This window comes from Brachyhypopomus gauderio, chromosome 11 (assembly GCF_052324685.1).
Source record: "Brachyhypopomus gauderio isolate BG-103 chromosome 11, BGAUD_0.2, whole genome shotgun sequence".
Lineage (NCBI taxonomy): Eukaryota > Metazoa > Chordata > Actinopteri > Gymnotiformes > Hypopomidae > Brachyhypopomus > Brachyhypopomus gauderio.
In genome coordinates, this window is record NC_135221.1 from 10,532,087 (window position 1) to 10,549,198 (window position 17,112).

General features: G+C 42.6%; 1 protein-coding gene across 1 annotated transcript in view; it reads right to left on the minus strand.

The window, feature by feature from the left end:
• Window positions 1-996: 996 nt before the first annotated feature.
• The window catches only part of fat2 (FAT atypical cadherin 2), a 35,250-nt gene continuing 19,134 nt past the window's right edge, over window positions 997-17,112 (minus strand). Inside the window, exons 14-24 of the mRNA XM_077021874.1 lie at window positions 16,536-16,925; window positions 12,215-12,426; window positions 11,409-11,546; window positions 11,072-11,215; window positions 10,168-10,365; window positions 9,082-9,880; window positions 8,764-8,918; window positions 5,569-6,001; window positions 4,761-4,914; window positions 3,984-4,507; window positions 997-3,665 (exon numbers count right to left, since the gene is read on the minus strand). Coding sequence (XP_076877989.1) covers window positions 3,187-3,665; window positions 3,984-4,507; window positions 4,761-4,914; window positions 5,569-6,001; window positions 8,764-8,918; window positions 9,082-9,880; window positions 10,168-10,365; window positions 11,072-11,215; window positions 11,409-11,546; window positions 12,215-12,426; window positions 16,536-16,925 — 3,626 coding nt within the window. The 3' untranslated portion in view covers window positions 997-3,186. The remainder of the gene's footprint in view (window positions 3,666-3,983; window positions 4,508-4,760; window positions 4,915-5,568; window positions 6,002-8,763; window positions 8,919-9,081; window positions 9,881-10,167; window positions 10,366-11,071; window positions 11,216-11,408; window positions 11,547-12,214; window positions 12,427-16,535; window positions 16,926-17,112) is intronic.

Below are 17,112 nucleotides of genomic sequence, written 5' to 3' on the forward strand. Positions count from 1 at the left end.
ACTAGTAAAGTTTATTAAGCTTTGTAATAGGTCAGATGGCAGAGAGCCTAACTTTCAGTGGGGTGGGGGGGGGGGGGGGGGGTTGTCATCCTTTAATGCTGCACATGACCTTGCTGTCAGGCATTTCTCTGTAACAGACCATGCCATGGATCACTAGGTCCAGTTGATGAGCTATTGCTCTTAACAATCTGACCATGAGTGCACTATTGGCACAGAACAGAATTAAATTAATTGTTTCAATGGTGTTAAGAAATGTAAGCTTTTCTTGTAAATGATTATATTCTAAGCTGCCATATTTTTGTTGCGATTGTGTCTAAAACATACAGGTGAAACCTAATGCTTAATTAGGGTTTGAATGAAAATTGAAGAGATTTTTCAGTCTGTAGCGGCACAGAGCACCAGGCCAGAACCAACCCTAGACAGGATGCCAGTCCATTGCAGGAACAAACACACACACACACACACACACACACACACACACACACACACACACACACACACACACACACACACACACACACACACACACACACACACACACACACACACACACTCAACCAGGCCAATTTAGAGATGCCTAGTGACCTAATAATGTCTGCATTGAGGTAGGAACTGGAGGAAACTCCACACAAGAGACAGGCAGGCTGGGAATCGAACCCGGATCACTGGGGTGTAGTTACAATGCTCATCATCAGCTAATCTTACACGAGCTGTTACTGTCTGAGTTTCAGTTTTACAACGTAATAAAAATAAACATTCTAGAAATGGAAATGTGTTTTATGGGAGCCAAAGGAATCAAGCTCAATCATAAGTTACATTTTGAACTCAGGTTGCTACAGATAAACATTCACATATTGGAAGTTAATATTATTGACAAACAAGTTTACCAAGTCCATGTGTATCCATCACATTCTCTGGTTTCCACAGTTATAAGTGCAATCCAAATGCAATCAATATCAGTTATGATTATTAATCAATTATAATGCGACTCAGTGAAACAATTATTTCCATGTACTTTTATTTCTATTGTACATTTTCATATTTTCAACAGTGATGATGAAATTTAAAATAAAAAACGATTCTCTCACAGAGGAACAGATTTAAAACAAACATGGGATTTGTCCCATATTGAATTTTGAAAATAAAAGATACATTCTTTCTTGAACTCACTGGACCACTGCATTCACTGTACATACAACACTCACGTGGTCAAACTAAGCGACAGTGCCCAGAGAAGCCGTGAGCGTCCGCAGTCCCCAGAAATACTTCAAACAGCTGCACCACACAAGAAGACTACAACATTGATTTCAGGTCCAAACACAAAGCACTAGTCTCCACGATGACTCAACAGTTGATAACAGAGGGACAGCACATGCAATTGCTTCAGTGGCTCAGCCCTGAGCGTGGACCCGTATGTGTACAGCTTGACTACAAATCCCTCATTACAAAAGCCTAAAACTAGCTGTCCTGCTGTTTAATAGCTGTGCTGTTGTGCAAATCCCTACTCAGGGCATTTCAAGTGTAAACACGCCAGTAAGGACTTGTCCATAAACAACGTACCACAACAGTAACGAAGATGAAGTAATAGCAATTGACAGAACTGTGAAATACCACCTTTTTGCGGGACTATACAAACCATTACATGGTCTATGCTAAACTTCCACATTTTAACAATTAGTTTGCAGGGTTCATTTAACAGAAATGTATTATGTGTGTTAGACAGGAAACATAACGTAACCATTATGGTTTGCATATAATTTTACATTGCCTCACTGTAATTTTATGGATTTTGTTCATTTAGTTCTTCAAACACACTTGCTATAATAGAAAATAAAACAGTGCATGAGTTCACATTCATAAAAATACTGCATCTAACCATTTACTATTCACAAAACACTGCAATACACATTACTTACATGCTTGTGAAAATATATTTTACAATGTATATGTCACCTAAAGACTGACTGTTTTGACCCTATTCTTTATATATAATATATCTTTACTATCAGCATTCTAGATGTAAGCAGCAAAGGACCAGCCTCAGCTTCAGTCTTAATAAATCTACAATGCTGTCCTCGGATTTTGATTCACCTCACAGTTCAGCAGTCTGGCCACTCCCCAAGGTAGAGGGTGTCTTCTCAATACAGGGGAAGGCAAGCTCATGCATCCTCTGATATCCATAAAGCCCAAAACCACATTGTTCTGATCTACCAGCCACAAAGCATTGTCCAGTATTTCAACACATTCAGAAGAAAGATGTCTGACCAAGCAGACATCTGACCGACAGATAGAATCGTACTCTCCCAATATCAAATTAGTGCTGGGTTCCTGGTTGGGTTCTCTGGACACCAAGCATTTAGCACTAAGGGCACACTAAGTAATCTAATATTCATACATTTTACTTGATGGCTCCTTCTTTAGTTGATGTGTTAGAAAATTTGATGTTTTTGTCTTTATTTAAAGTTTCTTGTCTGCTAGTTATAGTATTTACATGTGTCATACACTAAAACATGCTTTTGGCTTGGTTTGTATCCTCAAACCATTATCTCCTTAAAAAGCTTTCATGTAGAAAAACAGAAAAAATGTTATTTTGGTATATTTTTTCAATCTGCACTTGAATGTACTGCACTTTCTCTCTCTCTCTCTCTCTCTCTCTCTCTCTCTCTCTCTCTCTCTCTCTCTCTCACTCTCTCTCTCTCTCTCACTCACTCACTCTCTCTGCAGGTGTGTAGGGTGGCTAAAATGACAACACTCAGGGGCATAGGGGGCAGCATGAGCTAAATGTTACTGATAAGAACATGCAACAAACACAACAGCACATGAAGACAAACTGTAAACAACAATCACAAAGTGACACTCACAAAGTGAGGAATGGAAACTCCACCACCACTCTGCTCAGATAGCATCGTCTCAACCCGTGTGTATAATAACATCATTATTAACCACACTTACTCATCAATTTTCTATTCATGAAACAATGGCGGAACTAGAGTCAGGCATCTTAATGCCTGCTTGACAATGAAGAGTAATACTGTTCAGTCTTAGGGATTCTAGTTCTCCTGTAGCTTTTCCCTCTGTTGATAAACTTCGTAAAATCCACTAAACACACTTCTCCTCTTGAACATCGGTCCTGATGGTGCTCCCGGTGCTCACAGATAGGTTGCCGGCGTGTCGTCCTGGGGCAGCCTAGAACATGACCTCCTCGCAGCTGCCGTAGTCACTCTCCACCAGGTCGGAGTCGACGCGGCTGCGGGAGGCGCGGTTGGACGGCGGGGCCGTGTGGGTGGAGGAGCCGCAGTCTGCGTACGACGGCTGGGCGACGCTCAGGCGAACGCTCAAGCGCTTGAAACCCGCCGACACGTTGTCCATGCTGCGCGCGTGCTTGGTCGGGTAGTAGCTGATGGCCGTGTACTCGTTGGGGCACTGTGAGGTGGGCAAGGGCAGGCCGTCGGGCCCCAGGAAGTCGTCCAGGTTCTGGCTGCTGTAGCAGGGCGGCAGGGGGGCGCGTCGATCGGCACGATCCAGTGGGAACGGGAAACCCCCAAAGCGAGAGTTCCGGCGGGAGTCTACAGAGGACATGGTCGGGTAGGTGCTCTCAACGATGTCAAACTGAGGGAACTCCTGCACAGGTGGCCGCCCGAAATAGTCCGGATCAGCAGGGTATACTGCAAACATAGAGGAGAGGAATACATTGATCTCTAATACACAGAACATCCATTAAAAAAAACTTAATAATTAGCCAGTAAATGTAAACAGAGGATAGATTTAATTAATCAGTGACTCATCATCTCATTAATTAGTCCAAATAAAATAGTAAGGAAGAAATAAAAGGAGACCTTGAATCTCCAATGCCTATTTATACCAGATCTGAAGACGGTGACAGAAAAGTGTTTAATGCTCAGGATGTTATGAAGTTCAATCTCCAGTCATCTCTCCACATCTCTCCACACAACCCAGTGAATTTTAGCAGCTTAGAGGCTCACCTTCAAATTCTGGCTCCCATTGGGCTTTCAGAATGGATTCATTATCAGAGATGGAGGAAGCAGGAGCAGGAAGGTTAGGGGCCACACTGCACACCACTGGGCCCTGAGCCTTCTGGGGCCGCGCACCCATCTGGGCCAGCTCTCTCTGTTCACGAGGCTTCAAAGAGCGGAACGGGCTGTGGTCCAGATCATTCCCCACACCGATCAGGGTGCTCATTTCCATGGGGGGACTGCCCCCCCCATCACGCATCATGCTCTTGGTCAGACCCGTTGGGAAGTAGCCGTTGGAGTCCTGTACGCAGATCGGCTTGTGCTTCTTGTGGCTGACGTAACGTTTTCGTACGCACACGAAAATGGCGACCAGCAAGATGACCCCCAGCACACCTGCGCAGATCTCGGCAATCTCTACGTAGCCAATGGGTCTCGAACGTTGAGACAAAGGGTCACAATGGATTGTGCCCTCTGCCATTTTACAGCCAAATCCACTGGGACAGGGATTTGGAGAACAGGCATCGCTCGAACATCTGCATGAATACAGCAGGGAAAAGGAACAGGAGAACTACTGAGTTAAGACGTCAGGCATAGGCCAAATCATGATATAATAATACATTTAAAAGTGAAGAGTACAGTCACCATACGCCGTCTGCATTGTATCAGGTTAGCAACAAAAAGCAAAGCCTTAATTCCCACTGTCCTCCCAAACCTCCAGTGCCCTCACCCAGAAAATGAATCATACACGACTTTGAAAAGGGCAGCACAGAAGCATGTCAGCCTTACCTGCTCCCAGCAGTCTGTTCGGGGCAGTTGCACATGTAACCTTCGAACTTTGGCACACACAGCAGACCATGAGCACACGGTTGGGATGTACACGGGTTGTTTTCCAGCTCACAACGCGCTCCAAAAAACAGTGACGGGCAGCTACAGCGGAACTCTGCAGATCAAACAAAATAAACATCACATCTGCCACCCAGACAAGGAAGCTGCCATCCTGACACTGGCATGCCAACAGAGACTTGGGAGGAGATGAAAACCACTGGAAACCACTAGGCCCAGTGCCCCATTTGCAGATCTTTTGACTCTAAACACGAAGGGTTATTATCTCCCTAACTCTTTAATTTGCATAATTTTTATTGCAGTGACTAGTATTTCTGCATAAAATTAGAAATATAGAAAATTCAACTTAAGGTTACCGATGAACAGAAAATATGAGTGATGCAACACAAATAGGATATGGAGGATGAAACAAATAAATCTGAATAATCACAAAACGTCAAGGTGACTTGAAAATGTGTAACATTTCTTTTTTACTTCATAATAAGTGCAAACAATAACATCTTTGCTACCTGATCTGAAGCTGAAGGATCCTAATCAGACATGCTTGGGAAACCATATTCCAGTAATACAGTAATACAGCTCTTTTAATAATAAAAATGCATGTAACCCTAAACTGTCATCACTGCAGGCATTTAGCACTATACAGCATCTAAACTGAGCTTACTGTTAATTTATTCTCCACTAATGCTAGTTATGATTTGATATGGCATACAGTACATACTCATCACTGTATTGTGCTCTTAACCCTTACCTCCAGTGAAGTTCTCCTCACAAGTCCCTCCATTCTCACACGGGTTACTGCCACAGCCATCGTCCGAGCAGCACTGGAACATGCCGAAGATCCTGTTTCCCTGCCGGCCCGGATGCGGAGAGGCCGCCTCTCTCCTCAGCGGCTGCCCGTTAAACTCCAGACCGTCCATGCAGCCTTTGAAGCCCAGAGCGGTGGTGTTGGTCCCAGCGTTGGCCAGCAGAAGGGACCCACGGTCCTCAGTCAGCCTGCATGGCTCCGGCAACTCCAAAAGGCTGGAGTGCAATCCATCGACAGTGAGCCTCAACGCTGTCCCATTGACCTCCAGAGCAACGTGGTGCCAGTGGCCGTCGGCGACCGGGTAGCCCTTCACCTGCAGGCTTCCCTGGAGCGAGTTCCCACATCCATAATGGAAAAGTAGCTCCCGATCCACCAGCTGGACAGATACAAGCAGGATAAAAAAAATTTATAAAAATCACACATATAGCAATGTGCTGAAACACAGATACTTGAAATCATTAATAAATGATCACTTTTACAGTCAATATGTACAACTGCTTGTGGAATTTCCAGAACAAATTTAGCATCATCAAGCACTTGTAACCTGGACCACAAATTTGTTCTAAATTAATGAATTAGCTGAAGTGCCTGTAATTTAGACAGATTTCAGTGCAGACATCTGAATATAATAATCATGATCACCTTCGTGCAAGCCAATTATTTCCTGTGGCAGAGCCTTCTGAGAGTTTGCTGTACGTTAAATGACCAGTTCACTGCTCAGCAGTCCAGAGTCCAAATCTATTGAACCTCAAAGTTATTGTGAACAGTAGCTACATCTATACAACCAACTGGCCCTTGCTAAAGGTTTAGAAGCTCAAAATGAGAACGCTTTTAGCATGTGCTGATGTATAAAATGATCCTTTATCTGCTCAATTGCACAGAAGCAGAATAAATTTGTCATTAGAAAACATAATATGATTTGACCTTTCTGCTGAGATCAAGCATCTAATTAGCAGAGGTGGAAAGAGTACTGAAAAATTGTAATTGAGTAAAAGTATCATTACTATGCCTAAAATCTACTCAGAGTAAAAGTAAAATTACCCATCTCAAAATTTACTCAAGTAAAAGTACAAAATTACTTCATTTAAAATGTAATTTGAGTAAAAGTTACTTAGTTACTTTCAGTTATTTAATGCATGGATGAATCATGAACCAAATTCAGCACAAGTTGTTTTAATCGATTTCAAAACGTATTAAAGTGCACATCCACACTTCCACACGCAAAAAGATCAGCTGGGCTCAGGAACATACTTCCTCACAGCACAAGGACAGTCACAACCTGTACCATAAAATGCAAACAATTTGCATCCTATTGTCCAACAGTCAACACTATGATAAGAATAAAGAAATTGAAATGACAAATTATTCAAAAAACAAAGTGCACACAAAATTAAGTGCCCACAAGATGCCACAAATCAAACTAAAATGCAACAGGATTCCACTACTCACAATAAAATGCCCACAGGATCCCACATCAAAAATTAAAAAATGCTCATAGGATCCCACAATTTAAAAGTAAGTGCTCACAGGATCCAACTATTCAAAATACAGTGCCCACAGGATTCCACTTTTCACAATAAAATGTCCACAGAATCCCACAGAACCTGATAGATAGAACATTTAAAGAGAGAACAATCTCATCCTTTTGGAAAAAAAGTGCACCAGATTACGACCTGAATATGAGACAATGGAAAGGGCGCACGCAAGGCAAGGCCACGCAATTGGCCTTCAGTTCTGGGACTCAGAAGTTTAAATTTCTGCCCGCATTTAATTTTTCACCATCATTATTTTTTTACTCAGTAATGTGAGGGCGTTCAAAATTTGACTTGGGTCAAAATGTAATCAAGTAAAAGTAAAAATTACATATTTCAAAAACTACTCAGAAAGTTATAAATTACTCATAAAAAGTACTCAATTACAGTAGTGTGAGTAAATGTATTTAGTTACTTTCCACCCCTGCTAATTAGATCAAAGAATCTAAAGCATCTTTCTTTTTTTTATTTAGGGCCTCAGGAGTATGTGACAACTAGACACACCTGAACTGCACTGTTCAATTTTAGCAGGAAAAAGTCATCAATATTTTCCCAATTAACGCTTGTTTTTCTCACTCTTGTCATTTAAGGACACCCATTTCCTACTTTGTGTCTGATCAGGACACTTCTTTCCTTTAATAATGTTAAGATGGTAGTTATCAGTTTTCAGAAAAGTATTGCTGCATAATTGATGAGTCATCTTGTCTTGATTCTGCCTTCTGAGAGTTTGGTTCAAATTAATCCATATGAATGGATAATTGGTGCAGTAGAACATTACCACCATAAAGAAAGACAAACTGTATCATGCGTCCTGTCAGCCTCTCCATGAAGACAAAAGCGTATATGCATGTGTGAGACCATTTTTTAGCTAACCAGGTTTCATTATTCATTTGGAAGCCTTTTTTCTGACAATAATACAGGCTGGTATGCCAAAATTAAAACCATTGGGTAAATCTGGAAATGTAGAGATGACCCTTCTGATGATTTATGTCACTCTTTTGAATATTCTGTTACAATGGAAAATCGAAGACTCTTGTGGGAGAAGTCTTTAAAGAGCAGGCAGTATTTTGATTTTGATTGTAAATGTCTTTTGCCTACCCAGCTACTTAAGAGTCATGCAGATTATTCTGAATGTACAATTTCTTGTGTGGCACCTGCAAGCTGACTTTGCTACATGCGATTCAATCTCCAAACACTATGTGGGTTTGTAGATAAATCTAGTTCAGACAGAGCAAGTGTCCTCGTCGAACCTTCAAAAGAATGTCAGGAAAGGAAAATTCTGTCTGCATTTATCACAACATTGATCAAGTCAGATGCTTACTCGAGTGATTAAGACACTCTAGACTGCATGAGAATGCTCTTTAGAAGATTCCCAAGATCTGATTTCCACCCAATCATTAAGAGAATTAATAGAGAGAGAGAGAATACACAAAGACCTAACTGGTAAGCTAGCACATCTCAAAGACATATTCTTTTTGCTGTATTATTTCATTGCATTGCCGTCAGTACATATTGATTTCACCCCTGCCAAGTTTTCTGTTAGATTTGTCACAGGTCTGTACAGGACCTGGTATTTGTGCCAGTTGTAGATAATGAGCTGTTGTACCTGCAGTGATCCCCAGTCAGTTGCATTTGTGGTCATCACTGTGCATTCAGCATCAGATGTCTTGATTCGGAGAGAAAGATGGAAACTCTCTTTTTCCTGCTCTGTTCGATAAAGGTACTTCAGATAACCATGTCCATCGAATCTCACAGCAGATTCTAAAATAGAGTACAAAACTGGGTTAGTGGCACAAGTGGTACAAACTGATAATTGCCCCATAGTTAAGTGAGAAATGCTTCTAACGCTAGCCCAATGTTCCCACCAAAACACGTTTGGCTGTAGGATAACATTGAGTATACCGTTGCAGGAACAGACACCTACCGTTGCAGGAACAGACGCTCTCCCAGCTGTGCTGAGGGGTGATGAAGCTCGCCCGCGCAGTGCCGTAATGGCTCACTCTCTCCTCCTTCATCAACACCGAGTTCCTGCAGCCCCGGGGAGGGCAGCCGACCCCAACGCAGCTGCTGTGGTGCACCCTGAGCACGCTCAGACCCAGGACGTCCTCCACGTCAGCCAGTGCCGTGGCCAGACGCTGGCTGGCTACAGGCCGCACTGATCCATCTTGGGTCCTGCGCACCAGGAGCACCTCAAGGGTCCCGGTGGGGCCAGGCTTCTGCTGCAGGCTAGCGATGTGCAGCTCCTGCCTAGGCACGTTCAGCTCAGCACCCAGGCTGCGTTGCAGGCCCCGCCAGTGGTCGGCCACGAACTCCTCGGCAGACAGGCCGGCCAGCTGCAGGGTGAAACCCTGGTCCAGGGCCTTTTGGGATGCTGCCCACACATGGACCCGCACGGTGGCCCACACCTTGAACTTGCCGTCGGACACACTCACGTTGAGAGAGTACAGGCCAGGTCGAAGAGGCTGTTCTGCCACCACCTTCCCATCGGCAGAGTCCACGGAGAACAGGCCCCCGTGGTTCGAATCCAGCATGTAGGACAAGATGTCCTTGGGGTCCTGGTCGGAAGCATGGATCTTACCAATTACTCGTCTGGGGAAGTTCTCCTCAGTCGTAGTTATGTAGACCTCCAGTGGGGCCACCGTAGGAGGATACTTGCTCTCCTCAGTGACGTTGATTTTAACCACACATATGGATGACAGCGGGGGGTGGCCATTGTCAGTGACCTATTGAGATATTCATACATCACAAAGTTGATTTCACAGCTTTTAAAGATTTGAAACTATGAACTAATTTGCTTTGTAACAATAAGCCTCTGTTTTTAAAAAAACTACTTTACTTCGATTTTACAAGGTATTTACAAGGTAAGGTATTTATTACTTTCAGTAATAAATGTATTCAGCACATATCATTTCATTTGAACTGAAAAACATAAACATAAAACATAAAATTGAAACATAAAATTCCTATATCTATTGTATTCTTAACCCTGAGATAATGCGTGGTCTTTCACCTGAATTTTGAGTAGGTGTTGAGGCTTTCCTCTCTTTCCTAGTGGGGAGGAGAGGGACAGCAGTCCCCCCTGGTCCACGTAGAAATGTTTGCCTTCATTTCCTGACACGATGTGGTAAGAGAAGGGAGGGCCGTTTGGGGGCGTGTCCCTGTCCCTGACCGACAGCTGAAGAATACCACTGCCAACATCCTCCCCTTCCTGTCAGAAAACAGGAAGCAAAGGAGATGCGAATGAAATTGACCTTTTCCAGTTCAAAACAGTAGAAACAAATATGATAAAGGGAGTAACAACAATCAATTTGTTGAGGCTGCGTGTTTTTAGCCATTCCCAGATCAATAACGGACTACTGGGCTGCTTGCCAAAGCCAGATTCTTCCAGAACAAAGATATAACCACAGTTGAAGCTGAAGGACTGGCCCAACTCCAGCTACTTGGCTCGAGCAGACGGAGGAGCCTATTCACATCACAGTTCCTGCAGCTTGGTCCCAGCGAGCACACCTCGCCTCCGCCCGCATTGTCTAAGCTGACACAACTGGAGCAGGTAATTAAAACAGAGTGCTCCGCTGGCAAGGATAAGCCGAGTCTTCACTGACCACGTCCATTGTGCCAAACGGTCTGACCGCATGAAAGACACCTTGGGTGGAGGTAAAATTGGCTATAAAAAGGCTTTCCAAGTCAGCAGAGGTAGCACAGTAATTAGGGGAGATGATCTCGGCCGAGTTCAAAGAGTTAAACTGCCACAGCAAATACCACTGCAGGCAAAATGGCACGGGAGCGAATCCATAGCTGTATTAAGGATGGCTCTCTGGCCCGCGGGATGCTGTTTAGTGATTCGACATGTTTGAGCAGAGTTGTGGACCAGGATTAACTCGGGACAAAGAAGCAACCCTGCTCCTCCCCATTACCTGCAGGACAAGGTTGTGGGTGGTCTGGGTGAACACAGGGGGGTTGTCGTTGACATCAGACACCGTCACCGTAACCTGGACAGCTGAGGACAGGGGGGACAGGCCCTCGTCGGCGGCCTGTACGGTTAGCGAGTAGTGCGTTGTCTGAAAGAGACGTGTCAGGTGTATTAGCACCATGCTCTGACGCATGTTCAGCCGTGGACAAAGACGTGCGCACCGTTTCTTCTGCGATGATTCAGGCAACTGAAACCATAAAGGACAGGCCTGTGCTTGCAGAGGGAGGAGAGGTGCGTCAGGGTACGGGCTCACCCTGCCTCTTGGGGGAGAACTTTCTCACCTCTTCCCTGTCCAGCGCAGAGCGCACTGTGATGTGGCCGGAGCGGCGATCGATGGTGAATTGCTGCTGTGGGTCGCCACTCACGATGGAGTAGTGGATGAGGTCGTTCGGCGGCCCGTCGCGGTCGACCGCTGTCACCTAAGGGTGGGAGGAAGAGGAAGAGGGACGATGAGAAAGAGAGAACGTCAGAAGGGAGAGGAATTGTCACAACTGTGTTGTCTTGATTGTCAGCACCTAATCCAGGCAACAAAAAAAAAAACTTCTCTCTAAAATCACTGTTGTGATTGGATAGGATGCATGAGCCCAAACACACCATTGCACAGCACAGTCTCTTACCCACTGATTACAGTAATGCAAACTCCACATTCCTGCACAAACATTACTGTCTAGGCCACAGAAGCACACATCACAGTCAACTTTACACTGCAATACATACAGTATAATACAATACAGTGCTGTGCAATGAAAGGTCTTTAAATGTCATTGGCCTGAGTTTACCCTAAAATAAGTACTGATACATTCTAAATGTATTACTGTATGTACTAAATTCCGCTCTCAGATCATTGGCTTCTTTGTGCTTCACAGACTGCTCAAACGGTTTGAACAAAATTGAGTGATATCTATTACAACTGAGGTAAACATTAGGCATAAAGGTTTTTACTGACTAGCTGAGCATTTCTGGGTGATTCCAACCGTCACTGTATCCAAACACATATGAGAAGGGTGGATCGGTCCAGGAAGCTGGACTCCTGGATAGTGTTATCGTGGGGACGGCAGTGACAGGTGAGAGAGCACACTAGCAATACCTGCATCACCGTGTCTCCAGGCAAGATATCCTCTGCGATTTCGGCGCTGTAGTCGCTGCGGCCGAAGACGGGTGAGTTGTCGTTAACGTCAGTGATGTTGATAATAACCATGGCTATGTCTGCCGTCGTCGCCTTCTCTCGCATCCCCTCCACTGACAGGTAATATTCGCGGCACAGCTCAAAGTCCAGCGCAGCATTCACCCACAGGACACCTGCGGCACGAGACGACAACATCACAGCCGTTCCTGGCTGACCACTTTGTGCCAGAAGGAAAGAGAGTGTCATGTTTGCTTGGGAAAAAAAACAAAAATCCACTGGCTAGTTCTCTTGGATTAAAGCAATCATAGGATAGAACTTTTTAAGTGCAAATCTATTGTGCGAATGTCCTGGTCAGAATGAACATGGCTGAAGGACACGCTTAGTTAACCTTCCTGGCAAGAACATGAGTTATGAGGTGATCTAAGTTTGAGAAATCTAAGGAAAGAATGTACAAGCTTGACTTTCATGAAAGTACGAAACAACACAATATGATTGCAGCCCTGCAGTTTGGGCTTGTTTCCTGATTCCTTATTTAATAACCAACTCAGTTTATGGCTGCTTTGAATTCTTGACACTTACTTGTTTAGTTTATTAGCCAGAAAAGTCTTTCAATAAGTAAAAATTGTAAGGACTTATATTTCATTTAAAAAACCAACGTTAAAATAACAACCAAACATAATATAGGCCCATTTCATAGTTTTTTTTTCTTTTTTGGCCAGAGATTTATTGATTTATTTCAATATGGGTCTTTACTGAATAATGCATTCAACTGAACAGTAAAGTTCAATATCAAGAGAAATATTCATTAGGTATCATTTTTCTTAATTCCTCTGCAGTGAACCATGTGTTGCTAGGTTCAGGCTGAGTTATTGAGTTCTAAAATTGGATGGCTAAAACTCACACAAGTACCTACATTCCTGCTTGTCCCAAGAATCCAGCTTTCATCAAGTGATGAACTGCTCTCTCCTGTCTTTTTAATTCATTTTAAAGATTACGGGTTCAAGGCTTTGGTCCAGTGCTCAGCTGTTATATTACAACATGTTCACATTCCTCCTTCTGTAAATAAAGGTGTGATTCTTTTCAAGCATTTCTATACATGGATTATATTTCATGTAAGTCAGAGGAACCCCAGTCTGGGAATAAAAAATGGTCAATGTCATAGCATCTTCAAAAATATACTGAATTCCTGAAATACTTTGTTCAGTAGTTAGAACTGGGTGTTATGGCAACAAATGGATCATTCAAGAAAAAAATGACAGTCATTGCAGTGTAATAAGCATGTAGTCAAACCCTTGCACCAATACAAGATTCAGTCTGTTATCAAACATCATTTCAGGGGAATAACTATTGTCAAATCTACCCATACCTCATATAAGACCCACACCTCATATAGGACCCATATCTCATGTAAGACCCATACTTCATGTAAGACCAAAACGTCATATAAGACCCATACCTCATATAAGACCCATTTTCCATATCATTTCTATGCACATTATGTGAAAGCATAGAAATGCTAATAACAGGGGATACTGTAGCTAGGTAATGTAACATACCAACACAGACCCAGCACCTAAATATTAAATGGATTTTAATTTACACAACTGACCATCTTTTAATTATTATTTAATTTCACACACATTCATATGCTATGTCATACAGGTGTCATGATGTTTCAGTATTGATAATAACCATTTTTTTTTTACGAAATATTGATATCATGATACCAATATGCATTGAATAATATCATAAATGATCCAGTATCAGTAACTAATGTAGACGTTTGTGTGGCAAACTTGGAGATTTACTGGGCTTAAAACACATTATGACTGCCATACAAGATAGTGACTATTGAATTGTGTTGTGGTCTGAGTGAGAAAAGGGAGTTGTGAAGGCAAACATTTTCAGACACCACACACCCCACACCCCTCACCCCCATATACACCCTCCCCCCTCCTGCTGAGGTGTCCTCTTTTTCACCATGTCAGATCTGGTCACCCTAAGTTAGTATATATTAACTGGACAAACTTAACTCTAGATCATGTACATTCACTCACTCACTTTAGGTCACGTACAGAACATAAAGGTTTGTAACACCACAGGAGCTGTAGTCTGCCCACACGCAGCCCTTTGGTTCAGACCCTGCACCATCACTCAGACACCAAACAGCTGCATGATCAGAGCATGCTCAGTGGGTTTCGTTTCTCTTACAGAGGCTGTGACTTGTGAATATTTTTGTTCAAATCTTCTATGGATATCACAGTAACATCATTACTTTGATTGCTTTTGACCACAGTAATCACTTTATCATCATTTTAAACCCTGAAACTGTGTCTGAGTTCAGCAAAATACAACAATCTTAGTTCATGGCTAATTATGCTAAAAAGTGCAAATTCTGTACGATACAGGGTTAAAAACATAAAGGATGACTAAAGTAAATTTTATTTTAGAGGTGGGAGTACCTCGAGTCAAGACTGAAGCAATGTGGCACAGGATCAAGCTTGTCGAACCAAGACAAGCCTGCACCTGTGTGCAAATGAGCCAAGTCTGTGCTAATAATCAAGTCTGCAATGTTAAATTAGGCAAGGTTCCAAAGAGTCTGTTACCCACCCAGTGAAGTCAGAAGTCATCAATGGTGGGTTTGTGTGTGCTACAAATTTGTTGAGACTGCGTTTTTATGTTGCATGCTGCTTTCACCCTAGCATTAGATTACTCTTGGTACACAAATATGATTTCCATCTGTCATACTCACACTTAAATAACTATAAATGAACCTGAATGAAAACTGGAGAAGTTTTCATGATACGGCAGATGAGTAGATCAGTGCTCACAGATTTTTTTTTTTCAATCCAGGATCTTGTAGAAAAATACTGGTCAACGATTTTGCTTTGTGCAAAAAGAACCTGTTTATTATGCATTTTTGCATGCTGAATCCAAATGTGGTTTCAGAATTTCTTTTTCAATTATAGTTTTTTGTAAAACTGTATGTCATTATGAAAAGTACATCCTACATTAACATCTTACATTATATATTTTAGGAGTACATTTGTACAAATTTCAAGTGCTTTAATTTATGAATAAGTAATGTATACCTAATGTAGATTTTAATTGCCTTATCACAAAAAAAACATACCTGAAATTGTCTAAAAGTTGTTTCAAAACTGGCATAAAGTGTACTATAAAGTCCGCCTATTGTAGTGTATCAAAAAGCAAATTAAAGTGAAATAAAAAATTATGGGACACAAATTAAGCATTGACAGAATTTTGAGTCTGTACCAAGTCATTCACCTTTAGTCCAAATTGCATCCTGAATCATGTCTCCACAAGCCAAAGTCTTGTTTTATATTTTCTGTATCAAGTCTCAAGTTACCAAACTTACAACACAAGTCAAGTCATACAAGCCAAATCCCTCCCTACATAAAGGGTTAGGGTTAGGGTTAGGGTCAACCAACTTATAAATCAGGTAAAAGATAAAGATCAATTTACTCCCAAAGCATGTACCTGAATGGGAGTAACATTACACATTCTGGAAAGTGATTACTTTGCAATATCCTAACTGCCTATTTAATATATATTAGAGACACTAAAGGCCACACACATTGCAGGAGAAAATGATTCTTCCATTGGATGGACAGATAGATGTTCCAGCCTGGCATTTGTTCTTGATATAAAACAGTGGAGCAGAAGCATATGTCCTATCATGTTCTGGACTAATAGCTGTTTGACAAGTAACAAGTAAAGAAATGAGCTCGATTCCAAAATGAGAATGGTGTAGGATGAAGTCTCTGAGGAATCAGAGACCAAGGGGGCTGCTTCTAGCAACAGGGAACCAACAAGTCAAAATGAAAGAAGCTGAAATGATCTCTGTGGCCAAAGTGCATGTTAACACTGTCTCCCCAGTGCCAGTGCTCTCTGCCTTCTCTAATCCTCACGCTGAAGACTGACAAGCAGTTCACATGCAGTCTGGCTCAAGAGGCCAACAGCAGACAAAGACCTACATAGTAATGGAAGCCCTATCTTTTTTTAATTCTTTGTGCAATGCTGTTTTTTTAAGGATTGCAACTTACCTCTCGCATAAAGCTCACCATTCAAATACAACCATGTTAGATATGATTTCATTGCATACGCATCTTAAACATACTATTGAGATGAGATGAACCAATTTAATAATGATAATGCATAAATGCATTTTTTAAAAGTATGAATCATTTATCATTAAATTAATTAAGCTAACCAGTCTGCGTAAGCAAACATCTCACATTAGCGAATCAAGCAGCTTTACCTTTCTCTGGGTCAATCTGAAATCTCCCATCCTCGTTGCCAGAGATGATGGAGTATCGGACAGGCTCGCTTCCGGTGCCATCTGTGGTGAGGGTGGACACACTGAGTACCTCCGTCCCAATCGGCACAGATTCCGGTATCTGGGCCGTGTACTCGGGACTCAGGAACACAGGCTGGTAGTCACTCAGGTCGATGACATGGATAGTGACCTTGGCCAAGGAGAAGAGGTGGCGAGGGAGGCCCCGGTCTGTGGCCTTCACTCTCAGCTCAAACACAGACCGAGCTTCATCGACCAGAGAGCGCTCCAGGCGCAGTATCCCTGAGATCTCATCCAGAGAAAAAAATCCGCTGTCTGCTCCCTGCAGGGAGTAGCGCACCTCTGAGTTTATGCCTGGAAAACGTGAGAATACAGCAGCCTGAGAACGTGCACGGCACTTGCCATGAAGCATAACTGGACCCATACAACGCATATGGATGTACTGCGTTTGAGTGATGAAAAGGATTTTAATGGTATTAACATGAGATTAAAATGTTTACCAAAGCATTTTCCTGGTTATGTAGCCAAGGAGGAATGTATA